A 26,577-nucleotide genomic window follows, 5' to 3' on the forward strand; every position below is an offset into this window, starting at 1 on the left:
GCCACTGCACTCCAGTCTGGGTGACAGAGTGAGACTCCAACTCAAAAAACAACAAAAAAGTAGTTACCAGAGAATATCTATAAAACATACATAGTAAAAGAAACCCCAACGATTCAAGGGAAGCCTGTGTATCTATCACCTCATTTAAGAAATGGAATGCCGCCTTTAAAAATTTTTTTTTGGGGGGGTCGGAGTCTCACTCAGTTGCCCAGACTTGAGTGTAGTGGCATGATCATGGCTTACCATAGCCTCGACCTCCTGGACTCAGGTGCTCCTTCCACCTCAGCCTCTCAAATAGCTGGGAATATAGGCATGCGCTACCACATCTGGCTACTTTTAAAATTTTTTGTAGTAATAAGGTCTTGCTATGCTGCCCAGGCTGGTCTTGAACTCCTGAGCTGAAGCAAACCATCTGCCTTGGCCTCCCAAAGTGCTGAGCCACCATCACCTTTAAAGCCCACTGTGTGCTCTTCTTTGATCCCATCTCTTCTCTCATCTCGGAGGTACCTGTCTCCTTAAAGTCTGTTCATCATTTCCCTCCTTCACAATTTTCTACGTGTCTATATCCCTAAATAATATAGTGTAAGCTTGCATGTTTGCTAACTTCATATGTGGAATCACACTATATGTACTTTGGCAACTTGCCTTTTTACTCATAGTTATGACTCCACCTTCATAACTAGTAAGGGATGAGTTTTGGACACACAGGACACACGTTGGTGGTGAAATCTGGTACTTAATAAATTACTTTTGGACATCCTTATTTTTTTCCACTCTTTTTTCTCTTTTTCACAAGGCAAAAGAAATGAACTGGCTTTTTTATTCTATCCTCTAATTTTCCCAAAGTCTTAAACCAAGGTCAATGAATACTATGTTATATTTACAATGAAATCTCTTTACAGTGAATTGGTAAGGAAATGTATTGACATTCAAATTTTTTGGGGGGGGTGGGTTTTGAGTCTCACTCTGTCGCCCAGGTTGGAGAGCAGCGGCAGATCATGGCTCAAAACACACAACCTCAACCTCCTGAGCTCAGGCAGTCCTTCTACCTCAACCTTATGAGTAGCTGCAACTACAGGTGTGCACCACCACGCCTGGCTAATTATTTTTACTTTTGTAGAAATGAGGTCTCGCTTTGTTGCCTAGACTGGTATTGAACTCCCGGCCTCAAGGGATCCTCCTGCCCCCACCTCCCAAAGTGCTGCGATTACAGGTGTGAGGTTTTCCTCAAGTGCTGAAACAAGAATTTTGGGGAGTTTAAGTCTAAATGGCCACTGGGAAATGAATTTACCTTAATGGCATGTTTGCTGTCCTTTAAATTTGCTTGCTCCCCCCACCCCTGGGGTACCTGCTTGTGTGTCATTAATTAACGTGTCCCACTTACCCACTTTCCATTTTTATGGCATTCTTGAGGGTTATTTTAGGTTTTTCTGTTTCAGGCCAAAAGAGTTTAGCTGCAGCCAATGATGCGGGAGCCGACATAACTGAAGCCGTCAACAAGTGAGAGGACGGGACCTGCAATTTCAGAAGCAAGAGGGCAAACCAGGACTGGCATTCCTTTTGTATTCTGAGGAATGGGCCAAGAGTCCCACAAGACAAGAGAGCGGGTTTGGAAGAGCCCCTCTAGCTCAGTGAACCAAGTCATGGCCATCACCTTGAGAGTCAGAGGGAAGAGGGAGGCATTTGTGCTGACTGACCGTATCCCTGGAGAGAAGCACAAAGCGAAAATCAAATCATTTCAGAAGTCGGAATTTCAAAAAAGATTTTTCAACCTCTCTATTATCCTTCCGAATGCTCAGATAGTCCCTAAAGCCCATATTTCATCATACCATTGAAGTAGATAGAAGATATCTGGGAGTGGGATGGTTGGGGAGAGGACCTATGATACAGGCGTGCATGGTTCCCTCTCTCTGTCTTCCTTGGGATCTACTGAAATTCTTCATACCATCTTTTTTTTTGAGTCAGAATCTTACTCTGTCAGCCAGGCTGAAGCGCAGTGGCACACTCATGGCGCCCACAACCTCAACCTGCTGAGCTCGGGCGATCCTTCTACCTCAGCCTTCCAAGTAGCTGGAACTACAAGCACGCACCACGATGCCTAGCTAAATTTTTGATTTATTGTAGAGACAAGGTCTTGCTGAGTTGCCCAGGCTGGTCTTGAACCTGTGGGCTCAGGCAATCCTCTCGCCTCTGCCTCCCAAAGTGCTGGGATTACAGGAGTGAGCCACCACGCCCGGCCTCACACAATCCTTATTAATCCAGAGTCCCTTTAATGTGTAAATGATTTGCATTCCTCATTGCAAGTCCGTTCTTTCCCCTTCCCACCCTCCACCCTTTCAGTGTTTCTGGATTCTTTTCCAGATATTTTCAGAATTCCAGACTCTGTACCTCCCCACCCATTCCCACCCACCTAGCACATGTTTGAGGCCGGATTCCTACTGTGGAGACAGAGCGAATCGTCTGGGGATCCACTCAGACTGTTGCTTCCTAAGGTGTCCCTTGCCTTGTCTTCATACTTCTCCCTACTAATTGGCTCTCCAAGGCCTGGATGAGGACCTGGAATGAAGCTCACTTGGCTTGTCAGAAATCCTAGTTCCCTGAGTCCTCCAGTGTTGACTTTGCATTACATTTCTCAACCGGGGCTTGTATCTTGTAAGATCTCTGTGTGGTGGCACATACATTCTCTCATCGTAACATTCTCCAGCTTCATGCCATAGACCACCAGCTCTTAAACTGGACTGTACATTAGAACAGGAGGTGTTTTTAAAAAATATGGGTTGAGTGTGGTGGCTCCCGCCTGTAATTCCAGCACTTTGGAAGGCTGAGGTAAGAGGATTGCCTGAGCCCTCGGGTTGGAGAACTCATCCCTACAACATATCAGACAATTAGCTGGGTGTGGTGGCATGTGCCTGTGGTTACAGCTACTTGGAAGGCTGAGATGGAAGGATCACCTGAGCCTAGCAGGTCAAGGCTGCAATGGCTGTGAGCATACCACTGCACTCCAGTCTGGGTGATGGAGTGAGACTCCACCTCAAAAAAAAAAAAAAAAAGATGCTTGGGTCTCATCCCAGGAAATTCTGATTTAATTACTCAGGGCCTGAGCATTAGGAAACTTATTAGCTCCCAGGTGATTCTAATGTGCAGTAAGGGTTGAGAACCATAGCTCTAGACCAGGGGTCAGAAAACTTTTTCCATAAAGGGCCAGAGAGTAAATATTTTTGGCTTTGTGGGTCACAGCTATTCAACTCTGTAACATGGAAGCTGCCATAGGCAAATAATAGGAGTAATTGGTTTCCAATAAAACTTTGTTTATAAAAAAACAAGGGTGATCTGGACTTAACCCATGAGCCATAGTTTGCAGATCTCTTGTCTAGGTCACCTTTTTGAAGGTAATAGTTTTTAAAAAACAGATTTACATTTTTAGCCAAAGTGACTTCATCATGTGAATGCATTTTGCTATTTTTATTATGTATAACATATATATTTATTTATATATGACATTATTGTTTATGTATTTTATAGTACATTTTATATATTTTATTTATATTATTATATAGTTATTTTTATATGTTATATATATTTGAGTCAGGGTCCCTATTGCCAAGGCTGGAGGGCAGTGGCATGATCACGGTTCATTGCAGCCTCGACCTCCTGGGCTTAGGCGATCTTCAGTCTTTTGAGTAGTTGGGACTATAAGTGTGCGCCATCATGCCCAGCTAACTTTTTTTTTGTTGTTGTTGATATTTTGTAGTGATGAGGTCTCTCTGTGTTACCTATGCTGGTCTCTGATTCCTGAGCTCAAGCAATCTGCCCGCATTGACTTCCCCATAGTGCTGAGATTACAGGCATGAGCCATTGTACCTGGCCTATTCTGTAAATAAAACTCACACTTACATGGCAGGGATATGAAGCCCTTAAACTCCCTAGGGTTCCTACGCTCAAATGCCAAAACATCTGTGACCAACTTTTGCCATATGGCAAAAAGACACTCTCTTGACCTTCCTTACCACCAATAGGAAAGAAAGAAAGAAAAAAAATAGCAAAGAAAGAAGAGGTTGAATTTTTCATAAGTTAATTCCAAAACATTCTTACCCCAAAAGAAATGTACGCGCCTAAGACGCTTCCAGCAATTGTAGAGAACCCAGCTGTCATGATGGCATGGAGTTCAGACCTGGTGACGTATGGTAAATAAGGTCGGACCAGGAGTGGAGACTCTGTCTGAAGACAAAGAAGGGTGATTAGATTAAGGGTTCCTTTTTAAATCTTGGGGTGTGGGGAAGAGGTATGCCAATCTACTCAGAATTTTATTCTCTAAAATTTTCTAAGACTGAACCTCAGACAGACTCCATCAGCACTACCTGAGAACTCATTAGAAATGCAAATTCTTGGATTTACCAAATTAGAAAATGCCAGTGGGGCCAGCAATCTGTGTTTTAACAAACTTTCCAGGTAATTCGATGCATTCTCAAGTTTAAGAACCCACACCATTGATGTCTGGGTCATTTGAACTCTAGGTCAGTGTGCATATATGCTCATGTGTCAATTTTGAAAGATTTGTGAGACTAATCATGTAAGGCCTCGGCCTAGCCTAGGACTGGACTCTATGATGACGTGTTGCACTCTTCTAAGGGTTGACCAAATTACTGCCCGGTGGCCTAGCCTTGTAGACTGGTGACCCCTAAGCCACTGTGACTTCTCGTCTCCCAACTACACCTTGACAGCCCCTAAACCTGTTTCCTTATACTTCAGGGAAAAAGAGGCACACGTATTTTTAAAATAATAATAATAATAATAATAATAATAATAATGCTAATAATACCAACAATAACAAGGACAGATGCCCGCAGGCTCTTTTGTAATCGAGAATCAAAGACCCCTCTCTGACGGGTGGAAAGGAACCTGCCAGAGTGTAGTTGTAAAGACTTGAATCCCACTAAAGAGGACAGGCAGCCCGCAATGTGGGGCTCTCCATGAATAATAGTTGTACTTTTAGCATATTAAGTATCAAGTTGAGCACCAGAGAAGCTTGTGTGCAATTTTATAATTTTCTCTTCATTATTTCTAATTGTTCCATAAGATTGAATGTGCGGAGCTTCAATTTATAGACTAAATAGGAAACCCTGTACATGAGCCCTCTTACCCTGCCGGTAGGAGCAATCAACTCAAGATGGTGCCCTAATTAGTCCTGAGAGATTTTATGACTATAATTATAATAATTTCAGCTCCTAGAGAAGAAAGCATGGTCCCCTGCTCTAAAGATGATGCTTCAGGCTGGTGAACTGGGCTTACCGACAAGAAGGCTCAGGCTGCCTGAAGCAGTTGTAAGCCTGGGATTTGGGGCCACGTGTTTTTCTGAGTGACTTGGTTTTTGCTACAAATTCAATTTGTGTGAAAGCGGTGCTGGCAAGCGTTCACACTTGGTTTCCTTGGTGTGTGATTCCGTCCTGCCCAAAGCTGCACATCCTGGATGATGAGTAGCTTATTACAGTCTCTTACTTACCCACCCCATAGGAATGCTGCTATGTTGAGGGACATGCCTTGGCGTCATAGTTCTTTGCTAAAATGGACTTCAGGGAAAAGAGCATTTATCCATGTGATGGATTGGGGAGGTGAAAATTGTAGCCTAAAGCTTATCTTTGATGAGAAGAAAAAAACCCTAAAAGCATTTCTTCAGGCTCAGCACAGACAGAATGTTGGCTGGTTCAGACAAGTTGCGAAGGAGCTCAAGTATTCGTACAGCTGCGTGGTTGGTGGTGAAAGGCTTTCTTGGTCTTCTGCATAGCCATAGGCGTTGTGGTGTAGAATGTGAGGCTGCCTGTTCCGTGTTTGCAGCTTCAAGATAGTGAAATCCACTCAAGTGGAAGAGCTACTGGCCTCTGAAGAATTGCCTAGAAATCTCAATAATTCACTCAACTCAAAAGAGATTTGTTCAGAATCTACATATGAGAAGCTCCACGCTTTAATAAAATGACTCAATCCTCCTTCAGAAACTTTCATGAACCCAATTCTACAATAGTGTACTTAGACCCTTGGAAGGGATCTCTCTCGCTCTGGAATCTAAACATTGTCAGTACTGGGAGTTCCTTATTTTGACATCTTTCTCTCTACACTAAAAGAAATGACAACAACATAATATTTTTCTTTTCTTTTTAAGTCAGGGTCTCAGGATCACTGCTCACTGCGGCCTCGACCTCCTCGGCTCAGGCAATCTTTCTACCTCAGCTGCCTGAGTAACTGGGATTACAGGCACACACCACCACATCCAGCTAATTTTTTGATTTTTTTGTAGAAACAACGTCTCGCTATGTTGCCTAGGCAGGTCTTGAACTTTGAGGCTCAAGTGATCCTTCTGCCTTGGTCTCCCAGAGTGCTGGGATTACCAGCCCCCATGCCCAGCCACAATGTAATATTTCTTATTCAGCTTTTTGGAAAGAGACTATCCATTTTAGCAGGCATTCTGTTTTGTTGCTATTACAACTTACTTGTCCGACAAATATATTGCCAGAAGCAACGATAGATTCAATAGGAGATGATCCCATAGTAACAAACATGAGCCATCCAACCTAAAAGGAAGAAAGGGACAAAGTCAGCGAAGAACTCTTGTATGCACAAAACTTCAAAGTAGGGGTAAAAACTTTTAACTGGAGTAAAATGTGGAAGCCTTCAATAACGGATGACAGGCTAGTGATGGCGCTAAATATAAATTTAACTTACCAAGTCCATAGAGCAGGCCAAGCAAATCCTCCTACTTGAGAGGTAAGTCCTGAGTCATTGTGTATACTTCAACCATTCTAATGAGTTTCTATAGGGATACTGTATACAAGTAATAATTGGTAATTGCTGACATGATCACGGAAGGCTTTACTACATTCCGCCACGTTCTTAAGCCCTTGACCCAGGTAATGGATTTAATCCTTGCCATAAATCTTTGAGAGAGGTCCTATTATGATGCCCATGTTGTCAAAGAGGAAACCACAGCACAGAACAGTTTAGTTGTTTAGTCAAAGGTCACCCAGCTAGTAAGTAGTGGGATGTATTTGAGGTAGCCTTTTCTCCTGAATTCAAATGAGCGTGTGTAGGATTCCACTTTTGTACTGGCTGGCCAGCCAGAGGCAGTGGTACCCACCTTGGGGTGGGGATTTCCTGTTGCATTCTCTCTCCTTTCTTTTTGCTTAGACATGAGGGTAACAATTTTGAGTGTTTAAACCGAGAGTTAGAAAATTATGAGCCCTAGAGTTCTTGTTGCAGTTCTGAACACTGCTGGTACCTACATTCTGTTTCTCTCTCTTCTCTCTTTCTGTTTGTACGTTTTGATTTATTTACAGGAATCAGAGGAGGGCCGTGGCTGTGCCCAAGCACTCTGTGCACAACTCCGTGCTCACGTGCATCCAAACAAGTTTCAGATTACATGAGTGTAGGACTCAGGTCACTGGCTGGGCAACAGGAAGGAGGTTGATTCTTTAGCTCTTGTGTATAGGTGTGTCTGTGTGTGTGTGCACACGCACACACTTATAAAACACCCTTAGGAGTGCACAGCGGCCTCTCCTTCTTGCTCTCATTTCTCTAGCAACTCTAAGACCAGAAGTGCTTACTTTGTAACCTCCTGAAGATAAGCAGGGACTTTGTGCAAGGCACAGAGCGGATAACCAAGATGAGGGAACAACGCTGCTTCCCCCGGCGGTATCTGACCTCAATTCCTTGCCTGAAGAGGTGACTGCTATGGGCTTGTGAAGATATGAAAAGGGTTGCAAATCAAGGCCCTGTTAGAAGTCCCTGAGCTAAAATTCCCTTGGTGGAATTTAGGATTTGGGGGTTTGAATCTAATAACTCGGTTGGTGGTGCTGGATTGTGGGAGGAGGAGAAAGGCATTTGGGAATACCCGAATAACAGGCACTAAGGATTTTGTGTCTGGGACGATCAGTTCTACACCTGTCACCCAAGGCCGGTCCAGTTCCAATACCTTTCTAATAACCCACTGCATCAGTCCAAGGTAGTAGAGCATAGACATCACGGTGCTGAAGAAAATCACGATTGGCAGGATCTGGTGGGAACAGAAGCAAGTATGGGTCAATGTTGGTCCTGGCTGCATCAGCAGGTTTTATATGAGGTCTCCTCTCTTCTTTTCTCCTTGCTGTAAAAATACAGCAACTCCTCTTGAACTGAATAACGCTTTTATCAGGCAGCTTCTCTACCTACAGTCTTTAATTCTAATTGATTTTAGATAAATTTGAGTGTATTTCATAGGAAATGACATCCTATCCCGTTTCTTTAAAGAGTTTTTCTTACTCAGGGAAGGAATGATGTTTTGGGTGAAACTTGCCATAACTAGATCAACATATTATATTGAAGGCCACCACCACTCATTAGCAGAGGGACCCGGGCCAAAATAAATTGTGAGCAACCTCAGAGCCTTATTCAGAGTCGCCATAGCAATCAGAGAGGAGGTATGCAGAGTAAGGTTCCTTTTTTTTAGCTTTTAAAATCATGATTAGACTAGCCGTGGTGGCTCACACCCGTAATCCCAGCACTTTGGGAGGCCGAGATAGGAGGATCACCCGAGCCCAGACCTCATCTCTACAAAAAAAAAAAAAAAAATTAACTGGACTTGGTAGCACGTGCCTGTAGTTCCAGCTACTTGGGAGCCTGAGGCAGAAGGATTGCCTGAGCCCAGGAGTTTGAGGTTGCAGTGAGCCATAATTGGGCCACTGCACTCCAGCTTGGGTGACAGAAAGATCCAACTCAAAAAATGATTATTATTTTGCCTAGAGATTTTTGAATCACTAGAAAGTGTCTATATTTTTTAAACTAGTTTAGTTCCATGTTCAAGACAGCCGTACTTTCCTGGATCTTATTTTCCAGATGCTCGCTGTTACCTTCAACGCAGCCTGTGTTCCCTCAGGTAGCAGGTTCCACCCTGCATGGGCCATGCAGCACTGTGGGTTGGGTCCCTCCTCAGCCTCACCCTACAGCCTCCCTTCCTCACTGTTTCCCAGCTAAATGACCAGAGACGAGCTGCCACCAGAAGCACAGAGTGACCGAGGACAATTTGTGCAGGATCTAATTTAGAAAAGTCTATTAATAATATATATTAAAAGACATTTGGTGCCAGTTATTTAGAGCTCACTGACTATGAGCTTTTTACTGCCTCTGATGGGTAGGTAGCGCATTCCTGAAAGCTTGAGGGAGTTAAAGGGGTTCATCTCAGGAATGTTACCCCTGGGATTCTGCATTGGCAGAAAATAGAGGCCACTGCCCTGGAAGGGGGAGGGGGAAAGTCTGAGACACCTGTATAGTCTGGGTAGCAAGTCACTCCTTCTCTATGATTCTATTTTTTCCAATTCTGAATTCAATTCATATATAAGCATATTTCTATCTCATTCCATAAACACTTGACCTTTCAGAGATGGCTTAGTTATCTCAGCACTCAAACATCAAGTCAACAGTTTAACAAAAGATTGGTCTAACTGAAGCCAGAGTAATTTGGAGGTAAATTTGGAGTCTCTAAGTGAGAAAACAAGTTAGAAGCGTATGAACAACAGCACAACACAAAAAAAGAAAGCAGAAGAAAAACCCAAATGCATCTTTCTGGCTCACTGACAAGTATTTGTAGGGACTTCCCAGAGGAAGGTCAGTTTCTTGGGGCTTGTGGGAACCCCAAGAGTCAATCAATTGTGTCCAGCCATGGGGCAGGGTTGCTTTGTCCCTGTAAAATAATGTGCCTCCTTTGGTTAAGAGAAGACCCATCCTTGAACAAAGGACAAGCTGAAGGAGAAATGAGAAAAGTTTAGTGTGGGGATGACCACAGAACAGAGGTTGATATGGTAGACCAGCTGTCTGAATGCCTAGGACAGAGAGGTTTGTCAAGTGCAGAGTTGACAACTGGTCTTGAGCCTGTCAGACATTGGTGGCCACATGCCTATTGGTTGCCGGGGATATGATGTTCTTTTTCCCTGAAGTCCCAAATACTATTACCCCATACAATTTTCCATAAGTATTTCAGGCTATGCCATAACTCTCCCCCCAAAATATTAGAATATTTCTGATCTCCTCAAGATGTTTCTCTAAATGCTATGATAGCAAAGTAAAATGTATGCAGGCCACTGACTTCATATTACATCGTCAATGAAAAGGGACAATGATGTGTTGCACACCTTTGACAAGCTTGACAGGTATATACCTGGGTTTCAGTCACTTAAGTTCTACCTGAACATCTACAGTGACCAAGAAGCTACTGGAACAGCAATGACTACATAGAAAAGGGGTTCAGCTTTACCTTAAATGCAAAGAAGTGGTCTTTATATTTCTCACCAAAGACAAATGAAGCACCAGCATCCGTGTACTCCAGAAAAGTCTGAATGAAAGAAGGAAATAGAGATCTCATTATGGTCCATAGGAACACTAGGCAGTGCAGAGGATGTGTCCAGCAAACGTGCTGGATAGACTTGGGACACTCATGGCCTCAGTTTTGCCCCTCCAATGAATGGCATGGAAGTATATTTCTGAATTATACCTACATACAGATTTCCTGACATTCAGTCTGTCTCCAGGATACTAAGAATGAGTCAAATGTGGAAATTTGTTCCAGCAAGCCATAGATGGCACATGGGTGGCACGAGTTACTGGATGCAAAGGAAGTCGGTTTCTCTGCTTGAGGAAACATCTTAGAAGTATGACACCCACCCCGGGTGCAGTGGCTCATGCCTGTAATCCCAGCACCTGGAGAGGTGGAGGCGAGGAGACTGCCTGAGTCCAGGAGTTGGAGACCAGCCTGGGCAACTTGGCGAGACCTTGTCTCTACGATAAATAAAAAAATTAGCCAGGTGGGGTGATGCACGCCTATGGGAGACTGAGGAGGAAGGATTGCCTAAGTCCAGCAGGCGGAGGCTGCGGTGGCTGTGAGCATGCCATTGTACTCCAGCCTGGGCCACAGAGTGAGACTCTAACTTAAAAAAAAAAAAGTATGACATTCCTTGGGCAGAATGAAGGGGATTGGGGGAGGGGAATGAAATGATGCAGTTAATGATATAGGTAAGGGGCAGCAATAATATTAATAAACTACAAAGATTAATGTATTCAACATAAACACAATTATTTGTTCAACTCATGCTACAGAATTAAAAATTAGATCAACTAAGGCAGATAAATAAACGTATGGCTGACATGTCTTGAGGATTACATCCAAATATTAATAGCACCATAAAAGCAAGGTGTTCTTTTAATCAAACCTACCTGAACTTGTCTGCCCAGCCAATCGAAAGCTATAAATCCAGGTTCAGTCCTTAGAATCAAGAGCCCAAGAAGAAACTGTAAACCAATTCCCCATAAGACAGGTCTCCAGTAAACCTATGCAGAATGATCAAGAGATTTATTTTAGTAGAAAAGTAATGCTGACCTTGGCATCAATGTCCAAAGGATCACTACTTCCTTGGGAACCTTCTCAGATGTGGCTTGTGACCCACTTTTTGTTGGGAGGCCAAAGCTGTCATGAGCAGAGAATCCGTTGATGGAGTTATACCTTAAAAAACTCAGAATTGCATCCCCTCTTCCAAAAACCTGAGTTTGGAGCCTTCAGTGCCGGGAAAGTATGTAACCATTATGTCCTGATAAGTCACTTAGACATAAAAAGTAGTTGAAGAAAAAGGACCATTAGAGGAAGAAGGAACTGGCTGTCCTGGTCATGCTGTAAATAGTGGATACATATCATTATTCCCCATCTGGAAAATGAAAATGCAGAACATGGTTTCTCTGTATGTACAAGGTTTGTTGATCTGTCAATCTGTAAGTGAATTAAGTAAAATTCTGCCCTGTCGAGGGGCTCTCATTTCATTGTAAAAGGGACCAGTGGACGGTGATGCACCCAGCATGTGTAGCAGGAATTGACAGTCACCTACTTTCATTTTGGGTGCAGAGATGAGTGGCCTAAAATGAACGTGGTTTTGGAGACACAGACAGTAGAGATATTCACCTGAGCAGGGCAAAAAATTTGGATCATGGTGGGTGAACTTGATCTCTAATTAATGATTTTTTCCTTGGATCAATCTTTTAACCGGTAAAGTCTTCCAGAGTTTGCCATTGTGAGTCATACATGGGAGCTTCAGTGTCTCAGAATTCTTGCATATTTCATGGGTTACCCACCGACAGAACAAAAAGGAGAATTTGGGCTCTATGTGAAAAAAAAAAAAGTGATATAAGGATAAACTTTTAGAGTAAAAAAGCCCAATTCGCAAGTAGAACTTTGATAGACTGCAGGATTCAACAGTAGAATGTTAGATTATGTACTGGTTTGGGGGAAATCTGGTTCAAAACGGATGAATTTTCTCTGTATGTGTGTTTGACGGGGGGTGCGTCAATTCACAATTGCAAAGAGGTGGAATCAAAGTAAATGCCTATCAATGAATCAGTGGATAATGAAAATATGTATATGTATACCATAGAATACTATTCAACCATAAACAAGAATGGAATAGTGTATTTTGCAGCAACTTGGATGGCGTTGAAGAACACCATCGTAAGTAAACTAACGCAGGAACAGAAAACCAAATACTGCATGTTCTCACTTACAAATGGGAGTTAAACCAAAGATCTAAAATGGCTTAGAGAGTGGTATAATAGGCACTGGAGACTCAGAAAGGGACGGGGGAAGGCGTGGAGGGATGAAAAATCACCTGTCAGGTACAATGTGCACGGGTGGGGGTGGTGGGTACACTTATAGCCTAGCCTTTTTTATCGCTCTACAAGGCATCCATGTAACCAAAAACTATTTGCATCCACTAAAGCTGTTAAAAAAAATAGGGAGTATGTGAGTAGAAATTGGAGCTGACAGGGAGAGAATGTCTCACTGATTGTGTAATGATAAAATTATGGAGCATGAAACAGGAGATAATAATAGATAGTACCATGAAAGTTCAGGAATAAGGGCGCCCTGACCACTTTAAATAATCACAGCCAAGTAAGAAGAACATGGGATAATAGTTAAATTCTCTCGCAGTCAGTATTTGGAACAATTTACATGGGGGGGAAAAGTGGAAAAAAAATTCCCCAAGCTCAACTGATACTTACTCTAGTTGGGTATTTGGAAAATAGAAGTAACAGGACGATGTACATGATAAGCCCACCAAAGGACACCAGCTGCCGTTGACCCAATTTGGCAGTGTCGAAGATCAGCCAGAAAATAACCACTAGGATCAGGGAGCTCCAGATTACCCTAGGAGAATGGGAAGGGAGGCATTGGCATCACTTGTGCTAACCTGAGGATCGTAATCAGGCTTAAACTAACAAACAAAATATATGAATGAGAGCAACACACCTTGGCACTAGGAATTTGTGCTTTTAGAAATTGCAACGGACCCTTTTTGGTTGTGGCTATAATAGCAAACAAGCACAAAGAAATGAAGTAACGTATCCCTTCCCCTGTTCGAGAATATACAAAGGGGTCAGAGAGGAGAAAGGATATTTGGAGACAGTCTGGCGATTTTTTTGAGCGAGATACTGGGGTTCTTCACCTTTATTTTGGGGGGGTGGGTGGGTGTTACCTTCTTTACATCCTTTAAGAAAGAATCTGAAATGTGTTCTCTGTAGTCAAGGTACCTCTCCAGAGTCTTAGAGAGCTGAATCAGGCTTTAGACTGGGTTCTGGCTCCTCTGGGGAGTTTAGCGGGTATGAAAGTCTGATTCACGGCTTGTGGGCCTTGCTAAAGAGAACTAGTCCTTGGTTCTATTCACGGGCCACCTGGAGAGAGAGGAGGCTGAGGAAAAAGCCCTGAGCAGTCACTGCAGGACATGGGGTTCTATGGGAAAGAGTCAGCTTGAACAATTCACGGGCCTTTACTACCAAGGAGGTCAGCTTTGTTTCCAGAGCAGGAAGCCACCTCCCCAAGTCAGAGTTGGCCCAGCTCTGTGCTCTCTATGAAGCTGGCAGAGGAGCGGGTAACAGGGAGAAAGGGGAAACGCAGGCCTGAGCTGGGGAGGAAGAATGGGACATTTGGTCATAGTTTTCATTACTGTATGGGACAGCACATCCTGTTATTAAAAATATGTCTGTGACCATTGGACAATTAGCTATGAGTGTGCCGAAGGATCATGGACTTTGGGAATTTTTATACAAAGTAAGGGGTTGATAGCTCCCATTGAACAAAATCCGAAGAGTGACAGATGACAAAAATTAGATTGTGTTTTGATCATAATCCATAGGTCATCATTTTAACATCATAACATAGCACACTCATGGCCACCGTAGCCTCCTGGGCTCAGGCAACCCTTCTGCCACAGCCTTTCAAGTAGCTGGGACGACAGGCGCGTGCCACCATGCCAGGCTAATTTTTTTTTATTTATTGTAGAGACGAAGTCTCACCAAGTTGCCCAGACTGGGCTCAAACCCCTGGGCTCAGGCAATCCTCTCGCCTCAGCCAAAGTGCTGGGATTACAGGCATGAGTCACTGCGCCTGGCAATGACCAATTCTTTATAAACAGGTGCTGAGATTAGATGGCATTTGTGCTGCTGTTTACTATCCTGTGCCAGGACAGATATTACCAATTGATCATCATGCCCTTCCACTGACAGGTCAGAGGAAGAGCTAAATCTATCCTGCTATGACTAAGCCCTCTCAGTAGTCTATGCTCCTAACTGCTTCTTGATATGTAGGCACGTAGGTGTCTCTCTAATATAGCCCATGGGAGGTTATTTAGACCAACAACTTTTGGATGATATTTTATCATTTACTAACACTTGAAACAAAGGCACTTATTAGGGACATATGTCAAATGAGTCATTGCCTCATCTAGGCCTTGATTTCCTGTTTGTAAAATGAAGACATTTTAACAGTTTACCCCTTAGGTGGTTTTAAGCTTCAATATCCCATAAATGAGGAAGCAATTTCTGAACAAATTTTTGGAACGGCGTGGCAAAAAGACAAACATCCCTCTCAACTGCAATAAGAGAACCAATTGCATTTACCACTTCAGCCAGAACCAATGACTGCTCAGAAGATTTCTGCCAGGAGACAGGATCTCATCAATTCGGTGTTCGTATTTGGCCATCAAGCGATCCCAGATGACAAAGAAGATGGCAGCCACGGTGATCACAAAAAGAGGAAGAGCTCTGTGGAAGTTCAGCACACAGGCTGCAATCACCACAACCAGATAACCTGTCCAGGAAGCAAATGCAAACATTAAACATCACCAGCTACCTGGACACTAGCCTCCAGCCTTGATCTGACTCAGGCAGAGGGAAGTTTAATCAAGAGACCACTGAATAAAGAGGTTCTCTCGATATGGCAACTGGATTCTCTGAAGGGGGCTTTTGATGTTTTTTTTCCAAAGCAAGTCCCCCAAATTCTCACTATGCATGCTAGGAGGAGAGGCTGCTAGGGCTTTTTTCTTACAGGACCATCTGAGTTCTTGAATCTTGACACCTGATCACTGGCCTTCTCAGTACTAACCATCCACTAACCCCCATTCAAACTCAGCTGATGAGATACAACCAGCAAAGACTATTGATTCTCCTGGTTTGCAGTTCAGACCAGGAGTTTGGCAGTTTGGGCTACACTTGAGTAGGAAAATAGACCTACCAACAATAGACCACTTCTCTAAGTGCCATAGATCTCAAAAAGAAAGGGGGTGAGAGTAATTACCAGGGTGGCTGCTTTTGAAGGGCATATTTTAGAATAAGGTTTCCTATTACTAAAGGCCAGACTTGCAGGTTAAATCTGGCTTGCCACTTGTTTTCGTGGGTGACAAATACAATTGTATTTGTATGTTTGAGATGTAAAATTAAATCCTAAGCCCGCCAACCAACTGAACAAACCTCCTTTGGGCCAAGAGGACCCAGAAAAACATTAAAAATGGTTTCCGGCCATGACAAGATCAAACATGATTCAGCACATGAGTTCCGTTTACTCCTTATTAACCTTTAACAAGAATCCCCCCCCCCCAAGGAGTAAGCAGAACCGAGCTCTGGAAAACCAAATGGATGACTCATTCCTCTATCACCTTTAGCTAGTTGTCGGAGGCTGGAACCAGACTCCCCCTTCCTCTTTCCAGTTTCATTGTGATAGTTCACCAATTTCACAAGCATCCCTTCCTGATAAGAGACCGCGAAGTGGTTCTGGTCAATCTACAGAGGATGTGCAGTGAGAGTTTTTACATCTTCTGCTTCACCTTTTGACATCAGGGGGCTGAGAACTCCACCCTCGGATCATACTAAGATTGCCATTTTTTTAGTGTGTGAAAGAAGCTCACTTGTGCATATGCATGTTTCTCCTTCCATAAACATTCACGACTCTTCCTGTAGCTTATTGAATACGTATACTTAGTCAATCCTTTCAGCATAAGTTCCTGTCTTAGTCTTCCTTCCCTGGAAATGCCTGTGTCTGGCTTCTGCCAGAGACTACACTTCCCAGACGCTTAGAATGGCCACATTGAAGGCTGTAACCCTTTATGAGAAATTAAGCTCTCCTTTCCAAATTTATGAACCGTGTGATTCTTCCACTGACAGCCTATATTTGTATTCTACGAATAAAGTTGTCCTGGAACTCAGCCATGTCTGTCTGCTTATGTCTTGTTTATGGCTTTTTTTTTTTTTTTTACTACAGTGGCAGAATGATGTCATTCTGACCTCACGCCTACCATACGGAAAAGCCTAAAACACTACCTGGCCTGGTACAAAGAAAACTTACCAACCCTGTGGATTCCTGATCTAGATGAACACCAGCAAAACCACCTACCCCGGTGGTGTGGCAGTCTTGCATTAGGTCTATGGGCTTGGGTGGGAATACTTACATTTTATAGACAGAACTGCTTTTTAATATTTGCTATGGGAGGGAGTAAAAGCAGGAGAAATTCTTGTCCTGTCTTCAGGCAAGAGGAGTGGTCTAGATGGCCCTAGGCTATTGTGTTGTATTCATAGAAAGCATGAATGGCTTATGTTTTCTAGATTTGTATTAACCAATATACCGCCCCCTCCTTTACCCAAACCACATGACAATTACAGAAGTTTTAGGAGCCTGAGAGTGGGTGACTCAAAAAATTAGCTGCTGGCCTCATACACGGGCCAGGAAAACAATTTGCATAAGTTTCCCCCGTTGAGACCCAAATTTGGAAGGCTTCTTGATTTACTGCTCTGCCTCTCTGGTTGATTCAGTGAGGTTCAGGGGACGGGGGGGGGGGCGGTCTGTCCTCTTTCCACGCAAAGTTAATATTTGAAAGATCCCTGAAAAGAGACAATAGTATCCGTATCCCCCTTTGTTATTTACCTGCTAATAAAATACCCCAGATGATGTATCGAACCATGGTTTTGTGCTTCCTATAAAAATCACAAACTGTATCATACTTCCTTTCCAAATACCTGTAACACAAAAGCAAAAAGGCAGGCAAAAGTAAACACCGGAACAGTAAAATAAACTGGCATGCGAAGGCTAGATGAGGCTTTGTAAAACAAGTGAGCAAGATTCGTGAAGCCTGTGTGTTACAGAATAGAAGTGGGAAACGCATTTCATTTTAGACTAGAGTCAGCGGTGACACGGATCAACCTTCAGTGAATAGATGTGCCAAGCCCCAAGGGCTTAGAGAGACCAGAAGACATGCTCCTGAGAACAGAGCAGGGGAAATAGATAACGAACCAAAAGCAGAAGTGAATCACAGGAGAGGGTTTCCGGCCAGATCATGCGGCCTCTGCTAGCTTTTAACCAACGCTTATTAATGTTTATCGTTAGAAAATGAAAAACTGAGGAACTCTTGTCATCCTTCCTAGCTTCACAAAGTTTGAGTAAGCTGAAGCCTCCCTGTTCTCAATCACCGTCCCTGTCCCTTTTAGTTCAAGACTGACAGAGTTCACTGGGTATGCTTGAAATACAAAGTAGCCGGGCTCAGTGGCTCAGCCTGTAATCCCGCGCCTTTGGGAGGCTGAGGTGAGTGGATTGCCTGAGACCGCAGGTTCGAGACCCGCCTGGGCAGCGAGACCGCATCTCTACAGTAAATCAAAAAATCAGCCGGGCGTGGTAGCGTGTGCCTGTAATTCCGTCTACTCGGAAGGCTGAGGCAGAAGGATCCCCAGAGCCCAGCAGGTCGAGGCTGTGGTGGCTGGGAGCGGCCACTGCACTCCAGTCTGGGTGACAGAGTGAGACTCCAACTCAAAAAAAAAAAAAAAAAAAAAAAGAAATACAAAGTAGTTGGCGGTAGCAGGATACTGCCGGGGTGGGGGATGGAGGGGGTCACATAACATCAATAAGAGTACCTGATCTCAGGCAAAGTGGGGACCAAAGGGAGGCCCAAACTTTACCAGAATGATGTCCGCTTGTATCCCTAATCCTGAATTGCACCCCACACCTTTAAAATTATATTTGAAATACAAAGTAGGAGTCCATGGATTTGAAGGGCTATTTAGCAAACGGGTTGTCATAGCTTTCTCAGAAAGTTATGGAAATCGTTGTTGGGATGTCTTTGTTTCTGGGCAGGGCTTTGTTGTTGGGTGGGTGGGTAGTGTGTGAATAATGTATGTGTCTGATCATGTTTTCTGGGGAGAGCTATGTCCAGTTTGGAGAGGTTACAGGGCCATAGCCACAGTCCTTCTCTGGCAACATCCTTGACCTACATCCTTGACCTGCCTCTTTTCCCAAAGGCCTTTCTCTCACTTGAGGCTGAGAGAAAGGAATTTACCTGCACATTTACTTGCACCATGACCACTTCCAGGCCACTGGATGGCATTTTTAAATTAAAAATTCTTTTAAAATTTTTGAGTTGGGTCTTACTTGGTCACCCAGGCTGGAGTGCAGGGGCCTGAATCACTGCTTATCACAACCATGACCTCCTGGGTTCAGGTGATCATTTCGCCTCAGCCTCCGAATAGCTGGGACTACAGGTGTGCGCCACCACTCCTGGCTAATTTTTGTATGTTTTGTAGAGACGAGTTCTTGTTACGTTACCCAGGCTGCTCTTGAACTCCTGTGCTCAAGCAATCCTCCTGCCTCAGCCTCCTAAAGTGCTAGGATTACAGGCGTGAGCCACCAAACCCGGCATTTCTAAAACAACCACTTCTCATCCCCAGTTGGTGATTCCCAAACTCCAGAATCTCAAAGGACTTTGGCCCCTAGCTGAAAGGCCAGCTCTCCCCTTGGTTAATGCCCCTGCTTCCCTTCCTTCCAACAGTTTTGCCTGCTAGTCCAAGTATCAGTCATGTCTCAAGCTTCAGGGCACAGCACAAGTTCTTCAGTTCTAGACAACCTCGCGTCTCCTCAGACAGACACACACCTCTGCACTTTATTCTTACTGTCTTTTTTTGTGTTTTATTATGAACCCAATAATGACTATAAAGTCCTGGAGAATAGATGACCGACCTATACAGCACCAAGAGTAGGACCTTAAATATTAAGGACACTAACAGGCATTTATGAATTAATAGATAAATGAAATGGGAGTGTATATTGCTTGCCTGGAGCATTTTCACGGACTCATTAGAAGGTTGTGAAGTCCACGTAATGAAGAGTAACCACCGTTGAAAAGAACGAATAGAGACCCTGTCTCTACAGAAACACACAATCAACGCTGGGCATGGTGGCTCAAGCCTGTAATCCCAGTACTTTGGGAGGCCCAGGCAAGAGGATTGCATGAGTCCAAGGGTTCGAGACCAACCTGCACAACTTGGTGAGATCTCGTCTCCACAGTAAATCAAAAAATTAGTTGGGTGTGGTGGCACGCGCCTGTGGTTCCAGCTACTTGGAAGGCTGAGGCAGAAGGGTCGTCTGAGCCCAGCAGGTTGAGACTGCAGTGGCCATGAGCATGCCACTGCGTTCCAGCCTGGGCAACACAGTGAGACACCAACTCAAAAAACAAAAAACAGCACAACAACAAAAAGAAATGCATACTCAAAAACCCAGGTGTAGTGGTGCATGACTGTAGTCTCAGCTACTTAGGAAGTTGAGGTGGGAGAATAGCTTGAACCCAGGAGTCTGAGGCTGCAGTGAGCTATGATCATGCCACTGCACTCCAGTTGGGATGACAGAGTGAGACTGAGACCATGGCTAAAGAGAGAGAGAGAGAGAGAGAAGAAAAAATAGAAATATCAGAGCATACCACACGTAAAATGATAGGTATTGTTTCATGAAATTTCCATCATTATGTATGTGTGTGAATATGTGTCCTGAGAATTAGAAGCAGTGCTCTAGAAGACACTGGGTGAATAAAAGTGTAGGGAAAGCGAAGACTTTTGTGGTCTAATTTAGGAAAGGCTAATGATGTATTATTCTCAGCTGAAGACCTCATGATACAAGGCAGCAGCGGTGGAAGGTGACATTTGATAGGGCACATCCACATACGGGAGACTGATTCCATCAGATTCTTTAAATGCAGGAAATGTGTGTAGTCCATTATACAATCTGACTCTGCCTAAAGTCAAGTAGATGGAAATAGATCCTTGGGTCATTTGATTATCCAGGCTGCATAATCCCCAACCTCCTGGTGGTTGTTTCAATGCCATTAATGTGAATGAGACTGGAATACTCCTGACCACCCACGAGAATCTCTCATTTGCCAATGTCAGAGATTCATAAAGTAAAATGAATTTTTTTTCTTTGCTAAATTTCTGAAGGGTTAAATATTTGTGATGGTATATATGAGACAAGAGCTCCCATCTCGAATTCTGACTGACTCCAAAGATATCTTCTGATACTTAAAAATAAAGTTTCTCCCGCAGTCCCATCTACTCTGGAGGCCAAGGTGGGAAGATTGCTTGAAGAGGAGTTTGAGGCTGCAGTGAGCTATGGTTGCACCACTGTACTCCAGCCTGGCTGACAGAGCAAGACACTGCTTCTTAAAAAAAAAAAAAGTCGCCGGGCTCGGTGGCTCAGCCTGTAATCCCGCGCCTTTGGGAGGCTGAGGTGAGTGGATTGCCTGAGCCCGAGGGTTCGAGACCCGCCTGGGCAGCGAGACCTCATCTCTACAATAAATCAAAAAATCAGCTGGGCGTGGTAGCGCATGCCTGTAATTCCGGCTACTTGGAAGGCTGAGGAGGAAGGATCGCCGGAGCCCAGCAGGTCGAGGCTGCGGTGGCCGGGAGCGGCCACTGCACTCCAGTCTGGGCGACCGAGTGAGACTCCAACTAAAAAAAAAAAGAGAAAAGAAGAGAAAAAGAAAAGAAGAAGAAAAAAAATTGTAAAAAATCTCCCAGAGACTTAGACATGTAAATCAAATTCATGACCTTTTGTTTGTTTGTTTTGAGGTACATTCTCACTCTGTCACCCAGGCTGTAGTGCAGTGACACAAATAAAGCTCACTGTAGCCTCAGCCTCTTGGGGTCAAGGTGATCCCTCCACCTCAGCCTCCCCAGTAGCTGAAACTATTAATAACATGCCTGGCTAATTTTGGGATTTTTTTTGTAGAGAGAGGGTCTCACTATGTTGCCTAGACTGGTCTCGAACTCCGGGGCTCAGGCAATCCTCCTGTCTTGGCCTCCCAAAATGCTGGGATTACAGGCATGAGCCCACCATTCCTGGCCTATAAAGAAAATTTCAATACAGATTTTTAAAGACGGGCAAACACTGTAGCGTTGTAGAGTGAAGACAATCGTGGACCAGGAATCAGGAGCTGAAATTGTAAGCTAGCTCTGATGTTCTCCAGCTGACTTTGTTAAGTCCATTCTCTGGGCTTCATTTTTCCAGTCCAAAACATAAAGATAATTTTGCCTCCCCTACCCTACGGGGTTAAAAGGACTTGGACAGATAGTGCAAGGTAAGAACAACAGTTTGTTGGGATTTAAAGTGAATTGGATTTTGAGAAATCAATTACTATTGATTGACATTGAGAAGATGAATGCACTACTTTTGTACAGACTGGAGCAATTAGTTGGTAATCTACACTTTTAATTAGAGGACCGTCCTGGGTGAATTTAGATCTAGATATTGGGTTCCCAAGACATCAGCAATTCAAATTGACCACATTGATCATCCCAGAACTCCATTAGTATTTGCAAAAATGGTTTTGGGTGGGGCGGGTGGATGGGTAGTGGTTAGAATCTCTAATAAATTGTGTTATAGATGTTAAAAATTAAGTGGGAGATAAAACAAAGTGGTAAGATCAAATGGGAAATAGGTGTGGTTTTTCCCTGGTTTAAACACTGTACCCTTTTTCGTGTGCGTCTTCATCGTTGTCGTCCATGTTTTCTTTGTTTCTTGGAGAATCTTGCTCAATGGTGAGCTGTTCCTCACCCTGGAAATCAAATGTTGGGTCAGAGATGGAATAATGAGAATTCTGGGCATAATGGACCCTGGTCATCTTTGCTCAGAACGGTGGCAAAGAACTTTCAATACAGAAGTTCCTTTTAAATTATCACGCAGGAAGATGGCTTCTATTATCTACTGCAGACATGTCTTTCCCTCTTATAATCACGAAAAATTCAGGATCACATTTAACTCTTCCTTTCCTTTCAAAGGAACGGTTGGTATTTTCTTCTTTTCTTAAGGGAACGGGCTCACATTTGTGCTTTTTGCTCCTGTCTCTACTGTAATTATTCAACTCCAGCTTTGTTTTCAGCCAAGTGCTAAATTAAGTTAATATCAGAGGCTGCATAAATCTCCCTTAATGCTCTGCCAGCCCTGATTTCCAAAGGACTGAGACCAAAGCTGGATTTTTTCTCCTGGCAGCCCAAGGCTTGGTCTGCAGATATGAACCCTAGCTCGGCATCTCCAAGAGCTGACAAACTTCCCCTTGGGAACTAGGATCCTTCTACCAGTTGGGCTAAAGGGGACTATTTCTCTTACTCAGCTAGCTCTTGCTCTAATTGAGTAAACTATTTCCTCGGGCCATTTTTTTCCTCATGGACAATCTTTCTAGGTACAGTTTGAACTCTCAAATATCCATGACCCGTCCTGTTCCCAGGATAGCAGAGGATTTTCTACCAGTCTCTACTCTGCAGCAATGTCTCCAGTAATAAGTCTGACTGTTGTGACCAAAAGCAGTGAAAACTACAGAGGATGTATATAGATATGGTGCTGTGTTGAGTGTGCCCCGAGAGGTATAATGACAAATCTCAGCTTCTGTTTCCTGTCATATCCTACGCGGCCTTTGATTCTCTTTAACCAAAACGTCATAGAAATAAATGATTAGCATGTTTCTGAGCTGAAACGGTCCTCAACAATCATACAGTCCTTTGATGCCAAATTCCACTGTACTTCTGACTCATATTATTTTCTGGGCTGGACCCCAGGAACTATAAAGGTGAGAAGATAATTGGGAGAGAGACCAGCTGAGTCCAAGCTGCAGCGGCTGAGGACAGGGGGAGAGATGAGTCTCATCCATGTATTTCCATCTAACGTCTAGCTTGGCCAATCGTCCATGTTTGGTAAATATTTGATGTAAATGATCATCATTACTATTTGCTTGTAGTGAAAGTAGCCAAGGTACCTATTATCTATGGAATGTCTAATGTGAATATTGTTTTCATTCTTTTTCCTTTTAAAACAATAACAACAACAACAACAACCCCTCTCGACCCCCACAGTCCTGGGTCCCCTGCCCTCACTCTTTCCGTTCACAGGCGGGTCACTGGAAAGCATTGCCTTGACTGTGTGTCATCACCTCTTCACATTCTGCTCACTTCTACCCACTGTGATGGAGCTTCTGCTGAATGGGTCCCGCCAAGGTTACCCGAGGCCCATTGCTACCATATCCATTAGCTACCCCTTAACCTTCTTTCCTGTTTATAGCCGTAAAATCTCAATCTAAGTATTTGCGTTTTCTTGGGAACAATTTTTTGCCGTTTTAGGTTCGCAGGAAAATTGAGCTGAAGACACAGATTTCCCAGGCATCACCCACCCCGATAACTGCACAGCCTGCTCCACTATCAATATTCTACACATTTGTTACAATTGATGAACCAAGAATGACACTTCAAAATTGCTTAAGCTCATGGTTCACATTAAGGGTCATGCTGGATGCTGTGTGTTCTTTGGATCTGGACACTGACATGATGACGTGTATCCAGCATTGTCGTCTCACGCACCATGGTTTTACTGTCCTAAAAACCCTCCTCTTCATCTCTACCTCCCCCTGATCCTTGGAAACTTCTGATCTTTTTACTGTTTCCTGGTTTTTCCTTTTCCAGAAGGTCATAGAGTTGGAATTGTACAATATGTAATCATTTTAGATTGGTTTCTTTTTCTCGGGATTATGCATGTAAGGTTCCCCCCTGTTGACCAGGCATAGTGGTTCACGCCTGTAATCTCAGCACTTTGGGAAGCCAAGGCAGGAGAATCTCTTGAGCCCAGGAGCTTGAGACCAGCTTGGGCAACATAGTAAGATCTTATCTCTACCAAAAAAAAATAATCACAAAATTAGCCACGTGTGGTGGTGTATGCCTGTAGTCCCAGCTACTCAAGAAGCTGAAGTGGAAAGATCGCTTGAGCTCAGAAGGTTGAGACTGTGGTGAGCTGTGACTGTGCCTCTGTACTCCAGCCTGGGCCCTACTCAAAAAAAAAAAAAAAGAAAAAGAAAAAAGAAAAAAGATCCCCATATCTTTTCATGGCTTGATAGCTCATTTCTTTTTAGTGCTGAAAGATAATGTATTGTCTATATATACCACAGTTTATCCACTTACCTACTGAAGGACATCTTGATTGCTTCCATGACTTGGCAATTATGAGTAAAACTGCTATAAACATCCATGTGCATGGTTTTGTGTGAATATAAGTATTATTTCATGTTTTGTTTATTGAAGAATACTTAGTGACATATATTAAGTTTACAATATATGAAGTGAAACACCCCCAAAACATCATCCTAGTGGGTACTCAGATGACCTACATGGGTAATTTCCTCCTTTTTTTAAGCAACAGAAAGCTCTCTTTAAACACAATCTTATCCAGAATTCAACATATAAGTGAAATAAAACAGAGTCCCTCAGACGGGTGTAAACTTAGGTGTCACTAAGGAATCCTGGGGCGTGATGGACACAGTTTTAGACCCAATATAGGAACCTTCCTCTATCTGCTTCATTTATCTTACAATTCAGAAGCTTTTGTCTAAGCCAATGCTTTCTGCCTTGAAATGGAGCTGGGAATCTGCAATAGTGAAATGTCAGAGAAAGCATGGGTGCTCCTCCCACCAGGGAACTCTGAGGACAGTTGTGTAAAAACAAAATCTCTTTGGGCACATGTGTTTTCCATGTGACTATGCCTCACACACTCTAATTACCATTTACTCCGTTCCTCTAAGTGCCAGCTGGGTGCCATGCTTTCTGTCCCCACGGTTCTCAGGTGCCTGTCCCGCAGTGGTTACCATGGCACTAGAGTCTCGCGCCACAGTCCAGCCGTACCTGTCCGGTGTTTACATGCTCTCCGCTTTGCACAACTCTGCTCCTCATCACGTTGTTATTTCCTGCCTTGTTCTGATTTTCTTCCTTCGAAGGAAAAGGTACAGATTGCAAAAATAAAATGCCAGAGCCAAAAACCAAATATTTTTCAGTGAATGGAACCTGGAAAATTGTCAAGGGACGAGACAAAGATTAGGTGTTCAGATGAGGCATCTGATTCAAGAAATAGCTGATGAATCCTGGGCTCATAAGAAAACACAGATGGTTTTGACTTGTTTTGTTCTGATAGAACAGCGTGATCCAACCTGGGAAAGGAACGGGGGAGGATAACAGCCCTGGGCCTGGCCAGACAACTTTCTGATAAGTAGAGCTGAGACCAGGGGACTTTTTTCTAACACAGCACCCAGGTTCTCAACTTCGACAATGAAACTAAATGTGAACCATAGGCTGGATGATTTTATTCTTAGATGTTGGATTTATGAGAGGTTGAAAGGTGTTTTTGTTTGGTTTAAATCAATCCCTGGTAGTAACAAACATAAGGCAAATGCCTTCTTTTGTGAGGTTGTCCTGTTTTAACTTTAAGGCACTGAGTAGGGCTAGTTCTCAGTGAGCTGTCCCGACTCCTCGGCTGCTGTTTCCAGAAGTGACAAAGCAAACACCTGGTTCATTTCTCTGTCTTTTGGGGGTGTTTAATCTTACTTCCATCTCATCCCAACTTGCTTTTTTCTAGGGAAGGGCAACTGATAAACGGTGTCGGGAAATGCATTCTGCTAGTCCAATCGCTATGAAAAAGGATTGAAAAAGGATCAAGTGGGGGAGGGGGATGGGATTAACAGTCGTAAATATCTGTCTGGGGATGGGGAAACACCTCTTATCAAGGGTGCCTGAATGAAATGCAATTGTACACCTAACCCTTAACTATACCCCACAAAATCATAAAAAAAAAATATTGATTAAAAAAAAAGATCAAGTATATAACCTTGATTTTAACTTTAGATCTCTGACTGGCCCCAAGAATTTAGAAAATGTGGCAAGTCCAACTTGTATTGCAATTTCCACTTATTGAAACACAAGAGTGAATAAACATGAATAAAATCTTATAGCACATCCAGGATTTATGAGTAAAAGCATTGCTACCATACTTTCTGTGTTACAGTTGTTTAGATCTTTCTTTCTTTTTTTTTTTTTGAGTTGGAGTCTCACTCTGTCAGACTGGAGTGCAGTCGCCGCTCCCGGCCACCGCAGCCTCGACCCACTGGGCTCCGGCGATCCTTCCGCCTCAGC

At 43.5% G+C, this 26,577-nt stretch overlaps 1 protein-coding gene across 1 annotated transcript in view; it reads right to left on the reverse strand.

The window, feature by feature from the left end:
* Positions 1–25,371, reverse strand: part of SLC28A3 (solute carrier family 28 member 3) — a 36,070-nt gene extending 10,699 nt beyond the window's left edge. Inside the window, exons 1-11 of the mRNA XM_008050943.1 lie at positions 25,297–25,371; positions 22,108–22,193; positions 17,249–17,340; positions 14,953–15,142; positions 13,060–13,204; positions 11,230–11,343; positions 10,274–10,351; positions 7,961–8,041; positions 6,483–6,563; positions 4,093–4,218; positions 1,385–1,515 (exon numbers count right to left, since the gene is read on the reverse strand). Of these exons, the coding sequence (XP_008049134.1) occupies positions 1,385–1,515; positions 4,093–4,218; positions 6,483–6,563; positions 7,961–8,041; positions 10,274–10,351; positions 11,230–11,343; positions 13,060–13,204; positions 14,953–15,142; positions 17,249–17,340; positions 22,108–22,193; positions 25,297–25,344 (1,172 nt within the window). The 5' untranslated portion in view covers positions 25,345–25,371. The remainder of the gene's footprint in view (positions 1–1,384; positions 1,516–4,092; positions 4,219–6,482; positions 6,564–7,960; positions 8,042–10,273; positions 10,352–11,229; positions 11,344–13,059; positions 13,205–14,952; positions 15,143–17,248; positions 17,341–22,107; positions 22,194–25,296) is intronic.
* Between the last annotated feature and the right edge of the window lie 1,206 nt (positions 25,372–26,577).

This window comes from Carlito syrichta, unplaced genomic scaffold (genome assembly GCF_000164805.1).
Source record: "Carlito syrichta isolate Samal-C Ts95f unplaced genomic scaffold, Tarsius_syrichta-2.0.1 Scaffold154493, whole genome shotgun sequence".
Classification (NCBI taxonomy): domain Eukaryota; kingdom Metazoa; phylum Chordata; class Mammalia; order Primates; family Tarsiidae; genus Carlito; species Carlito syrichta.